Genomic DNA, 9,001 nt, shown 5'->3' with positions numbered 1-9,001 from the left:
AATGTCACAATTAAGCACATTTCGTAGCTAATATCACCACCGTCAACACCTCTTTGTCCTTTTGTCTATGACATCTTTTGGCAATCTCCACCTATCACTGGCCCTCTATCCAGTTCTACCTGTCCCACCCTCCCTTAACCCAGCTTATATTTCACCTCTTTTCTATTTTTCCTTAGTTCTGTTGAAGAGTCATACGGACTCAAAACGTTAACTGTGTTCCTTTCCACAGATGCTGGCAGACCTGCTGAGTTTTTCCAGGTATTTTTGTTTTTGTTGTGGTGGAGATGATGTGATGGGTTTGGCAGGGTGAACAATTTTCACAAAGGAAAATAAGGGACGGCCTGCCATGGGGTCTGTATGTGTGGGTTGAGGGAGGCTTTTGAGTGAGGTGTTGCCAGAGCTTTGAGGATGGGTAGGGATGAGGTTTGGTTGCCAGAACTGTTTGAATAGGGTGCAGCGCAGGTCCAATTTATTGGACAAACAGCATTCTGGCACTGTGCAGCCTGAGACAGTTAACTCAAATAGGGGGCAATCCCATAAAATACTGAACAGTTGGTCACCCTGGATTTGGATACCAACAAAGGGAGGGGGAGAGTATGTGGGATGAGGATTTACTGCTTTGCAGGAAAGGGTGAGGAAAACATGTTCCATAGAAACTAGAATTTTCTGATCTGAATTTCTATGCTGTACTGACAGTGCTGATGTTTGTAAAGTCCTTTTACAGGATATTTGAAAGGGAGGACCTACTGACGTGGAATTGGCCAACCTGGAGAGAGACAAAGACACCAGCACCATAGAGAAACCATGGAAATGTGGGGACTGTGGGAAGGGATTCAGATCTCCATCCCAGCTGGAATGTCATCAGCGCAGTCACACTGGGGAGAGACCATTCACCTGCTCCATGTGTGGGAAGGGATTTAATCGATCATTCAACCTTGTCACACACCAGCGAATTCACACTGGGGAGCGACCATTCATCTGCTCTGTGTGTATGAAGGGATTCAGCAGTTCATCTCACCTGCTGAAACACAAGCGTGGTCACACTGGGGAAAGGCCGTTCACCTGCTCCGTGTGTGGGAAAGGATTCACTAATTCATCTGACCTTCTGACACACCAGCGAGTTCACACCGGGGAGAGGCCATTCACCTGCACCATGTGTGGGAAGAGATTCACTCAGTCACAAAACCTAATGAGACACCAGCGAGTTCACAAATAACTTCTGGAGGTGGATTCTCCTGTTATTGCTGTTGTTAGTCACATCCAGGTCTGAACCATGTTTGTTCTGATAGTTTGGGTTTGTTTCTGCTGCTGTTAATAACCTCTATAACTGGCTGGAGTTAACCTTTCAGTTATTTGTTCTTCAAGTTTAGAGGAGGCTAATTGATCAGCCAGAGTCTAACTGGATAGCAGAGCAGGCTCAAAGGGCTGAATGACCTACTCCAGTTCCAGGGTTGGGGCCGATAACTGAAGGCTTGGCGAATGGGACAGAGAGAGTGAGGGATGTGTAAGAGGCCAGAGTTGGAGGAATGCAGAGCTCTCTGAAGGTTGGAGGAGGTTACAGATATAGGCAGGGGGTGAGGCCCAGAAGGGAGTTGAACAAGAAATTGGAATTTGAAAATGGAGGCACCGGTGGAGCTGGAACCACTGTAGGTCAGTGAGCAAAGGCGTGATGGGGGAGTCGGACTTGGGGATGGCTGGGTTAAAGGACAGCAGAGTCTGGATGAGCTGAAGTTTCTGCAGGCTGGCAGTCAGGTGGGCTGTAGAACAGACAAGCAGGCTGACAACATAAAAACACTGGAAGGGTCCAGAGAGGGGGTGGCGAGGTCAAGAAGGGAGTCATCACCATACATGTAGAACCTGACGTCCTGTCTTCAGATGATGGCACCAAGGGGCAACATATAGATGAAGGGTAGAGGGGCCACCGATAGATCGTTGGGAGACTCCAAAGGTCGTGAGACGAGAAGAGAAGCCATTGCTGATGATTCTTTGGATCCAAGTGAGGGCAGTGGCATTCAGCTGGACAGTGGGAGGACAGGAAGTATGAGGAAGATAATGCCCCACAGTCCCTTTGTGGCCTGGATTCAGTGCTGGGGCAGGGACAGAAACCAGATTGGAAAGGTTCGAACACAGAGTCGTGGTGACAGATTTGAGAGGAATGACTTTCGAGAGGAATGCGAGGTTGAAAATGAGGTGGTAGTTTGCAAGGACTTGAGGGTGGGTGGGGGGTGGTTTGCAGCAACAGAGGGATTGAAGATGGGGGTTTGAGGGTTTTTTTTTTATTCGTGGGATGTGGGCATCACTGGTGAGGCCAGCATTTAATGCCATTATTAATTGCCCTTGTTCCAGGAGCATTTAAGAGCCAACCACATTGCTGTGCGTCTGGAGTTGCATGTAGGCCAGCAGATTTCCTTCCCCTAAAGGGCATTAGGAACCAGATGGGTTTTTACAACAATCAACAATGGTTTCATGGCCATCATCAAGCCTTTTAATTCCATATTTTTATTGAATTTAAATTCCATCATCTGCCATGGTGAGATTCAAACCCAGGTCCCCAGAACGTTACCCTGGGTTTCTGGACTGCTAGTCCAATGACAATACCACTACACCATCACCTCCCCTAGGTTGGGTGTGATGACAGTTTTAAAAGGGAGCAGGAAATAGCTGAGGAAAGGGAACTGTTTCCAGTGTCAGTTAACACGAGGGCCAGGGAGGGAAGTTGGTCGATCAACAGTTTAGTGGAAATGGGGGCGAGAGAGAAGGAGGTGGATCTTTTGGATAAGATGAGCTTGGAGAGGACATGATAGGAGGGAAACGAGACAAAGACATCGGTTCTCAATGGAAGCACTTTTTTCAGCTGATTATTGGAGAGGTGAATAGTTGGGAGTTGGTTACAATCAAATATCGAAACTAACTGTTATTCCTTTAATGCCAGAGTGACCAACTGGAAGTTTGAAGTGGCTTGTTAATGGAAAAGAGAAGAATCCTGCAGGGATCTCGAATGGAATCCTGGTGTTTGTATAATTCATTTCAAAAAAGGGCTGTAGAGAACAGGGGGCTTCTAGTTATCTGCAATTTACTGATTGGACCAAACTGCAGTTAGAGAACCAGCTTAAAGGGGATCAGAGTGACTTAACCAGATGGATAAATTCATCTATTAATATACATTGAACAATCAATGTGAAATTATATATAAATGAAAGAATTGAATTGATAAAAGATGGTTAGATAGGATGGCTGGATAGATATGATTCCATTCTTTTAGAACTAAGTGCTATGAGACAGTCCCGGGAGTCCATTCAGCCCTCAGATCATTTCACTGAGGACTGTGACTTGGAGTTGATGAACCATCCAAAAAGCCGTGTTTGTATTACATTCCCAGCCCATCTACCAAAGCACAGCTCATACTGAGCCAGAGGATCTGCTGTCTTTCAATCATAGGGGTGTTGCACCATCGAGTGGAACATTTACCTTGGTGGAATATGTGCGTTTCCCTTTTTGGATGCAAATGATGGCAGTGTTCTGGGGACCAAACTGGAGACAGAGGGATGGGGAATCAACCAGGTTAAAGTGGGGATTGTGTGTTAAGGGCTTTGGAACTTTTTATTGTGGCTCAGGCTTGAGATAAAACATGCTGTAGTCACTGTTGACTGGGATGGTGTTCAATTACCTGTCTGAGCAGAAAACATGTAGATACAATCACAATGCAGAAAGGCTGTTCACCAGCTGAACTGACACACCAGCACAGTCATACGAGAGGGACCATTCAGATAGAGCCAGCAGGGAGGAATGGAGCTGACGGATTGACGGGGAGATTTCAGTAACACCTGGTGGGGACCTCAGACCCCGAACAACATGTTTCCTGCGTTTACACCTACCGGGCAACAGCTCCGAATATGCGAATGATTAACGGCTGCCATCTTTATAGGGGGCAATGTGCAGCAGTGCGCCTGTGCAGTGGCCATCTTTATAGGGGGCAATGTGCAGCAGTGCGCCTGTGCAGTGGCCATCTTTATAGGGGACAATGTGCAGCAGTCCACACGTGTGCCCCAACAGGATTGGGAAACAGGAAGAAAAATTGTGAATTTCTATCCTGAACTGATAGTGATGGATTTTGAAAATTCCTTTTGATGAGGTTAGAAGGGGAGGAGTTGCAGACAGGAAACTGTTCTGAAGAAAAGTTATGTAAATGCAAAACATTAACTCTGTTTCTCTGTCCACAGATGCTGCCAAACCTGCTGAGTTTTTCCAGCATTTTCTTTCTTAAGAACTAAAATCTTTTCCTCTTGTGATATTTTACTGGAGACATGTTGGTGAGCATTTCTAAACTCTGTCTCTCACTTTCCTGGTAATGTAAGTGGATTGTAGATTGCTGTGAGTGTTAGTCTATATGGTCTCTCTTCATTCTACCCCCTTCTCCCACTCTTGAGTTCCAGGCTGCAGGTTGCAGGCTCCAACAGCTGGAAATGCGGCTCCGGTGGGAATGTCGGACAATTGTCGGGCTCAGAGATCTCGGAGGTTGTAGGGCTCGAGGAGACTATAGAGATTGGGGGAGGCGAGCCCATGGAGAGATTTAAAAACAATGATCAGCATTTTAAAATTGAGGTGCTGCTGGACCGGGAGCCAATGTGGGTTAGCGAGCATGGGATGATAGGCGAATGGGACTTGGCGTGAGTGAGGACATGGGCAGCAGAGTTTTGGATGATCTCAAGTTTACAGGAGGTAGAATGTGTTAGGCCGGCTAAGGGCATGTTAGAATAATCAGGTTTAAAAGTGACAGTTTCAGAAGCAAGTGAACTGAGGCATGGCCAAAGTCAGGTGATGTTACTGAAGTGGAAATAGGCAATCTTACTGATAGTGCAGATATGTAGTTGGCATCTCATCTTCTAGTCAAGTGTGTCACTGAGGTTGTAAACAGTCTGCTTTAGCTCACACAGTATTTGTACCATCTACAAGATGCATTGCATCAACTCACCAAAGATCCTTTGGCAGCACCTTCCAAACGCTTGACCTCTACCATCTTGAAGGACAAGATGCATGGGAAACCACCACATGGAAGTTCTCCTCCAAACCCCACACCATCCTGACTTGGAAATAAAACGCCGTTCCTTCACTGTCACTGGGTCAAAATCTTGGAGCACCCTTCCTAACAGCATCGTGGGTGTACATACACCACGTGGACTGCAGCAATTCAAGAAGGAAGCTCACCACCACCTTCTCAAGAGCGAGTAGGGATGGGCAATAAATGCTGGCCTGGTTGGCAATACCCACATCCTATGAAATAATTTTTAAAAACACAGTTGCCAGGGAGAGGGATGGAGTCAGTGACTAGGGAATAGAGTTTCTAGCAGGGACTCTTTGAAAGAAATTTCTGCTCATCTAGTACTGGATGTCAGACAATCAGGACATCACATGACTTGAAGGGGAACTTCAAGGTGATGGTGTTCACGTACATCTGCACCCTGGTCCTCTTAGGTGGTGGAGGTTGAGGGTTTAAAGTTCTGGCCGAGTTGTAGATATATAAAATCCCTCACCTTTGCCCTAGCATCTCCCACCTCTCTCCCCATCTCCTCCCGTAATTTTCAGAGTCTTGCATTGGCCCAGACCAGTGATGGGTTGCCTTCGCTGAAGGACATGAGTGAACCAATTGGGATTCTACGACAATCCGGCAGCTTTCATGGTTACTTTTTCCTAGTCCTAGCCCCACAAGTTACCATATTCATTCAGCTCAATTTCACAACCTGCCTTTGTGCTTTTGCGGGTTCTTTCTTACTCCTTTTTTTCTGTTTTAAATGAATTTTACAGGATTCTAGAAGGTGAGGATTTGCAGTGGGAAACTCAAACCAAACATCACATCAGGATCTGACAGAGTCACCCAATTTATCATTACCTGAATATCATCGGATTTTGAACATGAAAGAAAAAAGCACCGTTCACAGTGGGGAGAAACCGTACATGTGTTCTGTGTATGGACGAGGCTTCAGCCGATCATCTGGCCTCTCAAACCACAAGTGCAGTCATGCTGGAGAAGAATCAGGGAAATGTGGGGACTGTGAGGAAGGATTATGTTACCAGTCAGGGCTAGAAACTCATCAACACAGTCAGATGGGGGAGAGGCCCTTCCCTTGCTCTGTATGTGGGAAGAGATTCACTCATTCATCCACCCTGCTGAAACACCAGCGTGTTCACACTGGGGAGAGGCCATTCACCTGCGCCGAGTGTGGGAAGGGATTCATTCAGTCATCCCACCTGATGACACATCAGCGAATTCACACTGGGGAAAGACCTTTTGAATGCCCAGACTGCAGGAAGTGCTACAAAAGTTCCTGGGAGCTGATGTCCCATCAACATGTTCACACTGACGAGAGACCGTTCAGGTGCTCTCACTGCGGGAATGGGTTCAGACGATCATCTCAACTCATTGTACACCAGCGAATTCACACGGGGGAGAGGCTGTTCATATGCTCGGAATGTGGGAAGGGATTCACTCAATCATCCCACCTCATAGCGCACAAGCGCATTCACACTGGGGAGAGGCCATTCATCTGCTCCGAGTGTGGGAAGGGATTTGCTCAGTCGTCCACCCTGCTGACACACCAGCGGGTTCACACTGATGAGAGACCTTTTAAATGTCCAGACTGTGGGAAGTGCTATAAAAGTTTTGGGGAACTTATGTCCCATAAACGTGTTCATACTGAGGAGAGACCATTTAAGTGCCCAGACTGTAGGAAGTGCTATAAAAGTTCCAAGGAACTGGTGTCCCATCAGCGAGTTCACACTGGGGAGAGACCTTTCAAATGCCCAGACTGTGAGAAATGCTATAAAAGCTCGGGGGAACTGCTGTGCCACCAACGTGTTCACACTGATGAGAGACCGTTCAGGTGCTCTCACTGTGGGACTGGTTTCAGGCGATCATCTCAACTCACTGTACACCAGCGCATTCACACTGGAGAGAGGCCGTTCTGCTGCAGTGTGTGTGGGAAGAGATTCATTGAGTCATCCCACCTCATGGCACACCAGCGAGTTCACACTGGGGCGAGACCTTTTAAATGCGCAGACTGTGAGAAGTGCTTTAAAAGTTCCGGGGAACTGATGTGCCATCAACGTGTCCACACTGATGAGAAACCATTCAGGTGTTGTTACTGCAGGACTGGGTTCAGGCGATCGTCTCAACTCACTGTACACCAGCGAATTCACACTGGAGAGAAGCCTTTCACCTGCATTGAGTGTGGGAAGGGATTCACTCAGTCATCCCACCTGCAGACTCACCAGCGAGTTCACAAGTGACTGCAGGAGTTGTATTTTGGTGTTAATCTGATCCAGGATGCAAACATGTTCATTGGGGCTTTTTCTGTCTGATGTTAATGAACTCCAGCCCAGTAATAGATGTTAATATTCTGGATAAACATCAAATAAATCAGCTTTGTATCAAACACACAGTGCGGCAAATCGTAATATCCCAAACACAAGTTAGTTCCTTTTGAAGGGCTCTCGCTCTTCCATCTCCATCCTCATGGAACTTCTTTGTCTTTAAGATTGAGACAATCTGATCAGCTGCCTCTGCTGCTTCCCTCCCTTCGACTATCCCACTGGGCCAAACTGTCTATAAATTTCCCCCTTGTCCGAGCCCTCAGATCGCATCTTCCTCCAGTTTCTCTCCTAAGTTGTGTCATGCCCTGTCAGAGCTCGTCTTATTCACCTCTTAGTCCCTCAATGATTTTCCCACTAAACAGCTGATGATCCATTTTTCCCATGTTAGCTGATATTGTTAACGGTTTTCTCTCTCACTTCTGATCACTCTCACCTTTAAATCCATCATCACCCATACTGAAAAAGAACATTACTTGACCCCACCATCCTTGCAAACTGCTGCCCAATCTTCAACCTCCATTTACTCTCCAAAGTCCTTAGTGTCCCCCAAGGATCTATCCTTGGTCCCTCCTATTTCTCATCTACATGCCACCACTAGGTGATATCATCCAAAAGCACAGTGTTAGTTTTCACACATACAGCAAAAACTGGAGTCAATGGGAATCAGGGGCAAAAATCTCTATCGATTAGAGTCATACCCAGCGCAAAGGAGGTCAGTCATCTCAGCTCCAGGGCACCACTGCAGGAGTTCCTCAGGGTAGTGTCTGAGGCCAAAACATCTTCAGCTGCTTCATCAATGACCTTCCTTCCATCATAAGGTCAGAAGTGGGGATGTTTGCTGATGATTGCACAATGCTCAGCACCATTTACGACTCCTCAGATACTGAAATAGTCCATGTCCAAATGCAGCAAGACCTGGACAGTATCCAGGCTTGGGCTGAGAAGTGGCAAATAACATTCGTGCCATACAAGTGTCAGACATGACCATCTCCAACAAGAGAGAATCCAACCATCGCCCCTTGATGTTCAATGGCATTATCGTAGCTGAATCCGCCACTATCAACATCCTGGGGGTTACCATTGACCAGGAACTGAGCTGGACTAGCCATATAAATACTGTGGCTGCAAGACCAGGTCAGAGGCTAGGAATTGTGCAATGAGTAACTCGCCTCCTGATCCCCAAACCCTGTCCACCGTCTACAAGGCACAAGTCAGCAGTGTGTTAGAATACTCCCCACTTCTCTGAATGAGTGCAGCCCCCACAACATTGAAGAAGCTGGGCGCTGTCCGGGACAAAGCAGTCCACTTGATTGGCACCACATTCACAAGCATTCGTTCCCTCCACCATCAACGCACAGTAGCAGCAGTGTACTGTCTACAAGATGCACTGCAGGAATTCACCAAGGCTCCTGAGACAGCACCTTCCAAACCCAAGACCACTATCGCCTAGAAAGACAAGGGCAGCAGATAGATGGGAACAGCACTACCTGGTGAGTGGAGCAGAGAAATTGAGACGACTGATGTCACGCCGACAGTTCTCAATGAAAAGATCAAGAGAAGGTAAGAATCCAGAGGGAGGGGTCCAGGTGGAGGGATAATATTGGAGGCGGGGAGAGGACTCCTGCCCAAAGAA

The 9,001-nt window shown here is 47.1% G+C and overlaps 1 protein-coding gene across 3 annotated transcripts; it reads left to right on the top strand.

The window, feature by feature from the left end:
* Positions 1–1,128: 1,128 nt before the first annotated feature.
* Positions 1,129–7,430, top strand: LOC121270631 (zinc finger protein 84-like). 3 transcript variants are annotated; one of them, XM_041176019.1, is made up of 3 exons: positions 1,225–1,264; positions 2,933–4,310; positions 5,803–7,430. In XM_041176019.1, the coding sequence occupies exon 3, from the start codon at positions 5,911–5,913 to the stop codon at positions 7,282–7,284; it is 1,374 nt and encodes a 457-aa protein (XP_041031953.1). In that variant the 5' UTR covers positions 1,225–1,264; positions 2,933–4,310; positions 5,803–5,910; the 3' UTR covers positions 7,285–7,430. The 3 variants fall into 3 exon arrangements, with proteins under 3 accessions (XP_041031952.1, XP_041031953.1, XP_041031954.1); XM_041176018.1 differs by lacking the exon at positions 2,933–4,310 and having other exon boundaries at positions 1,129–1,264; XM_041176020.1 differs by lacking the exon at positions 1,225–1,264 and having other exon boundaries at positions 2,941–3,009.
* The last annotated feature ends 1,571 nt before the right edge of the window (positions 7,431–9,001 follow it).

This window comes from Carcharodon carcharias, chromosome 27 (assembly GCF_017639515.1).
Source record: "Carcharodon carcharias isolate sCarCar2 chromosome 27, sCarCar2.pri, whole genome shotgun sequence".
NCBI lineage: Eukaryota > Metazoa > Chordata > Chondrichthyes > Lamniformes > Lamnidae > Carcharodon > Carcharodon carcharias.
Note: the sequence above shows the minus strand (reverse complement) of the source record. Positions and strands in the feature narration are given on the sequence as shown.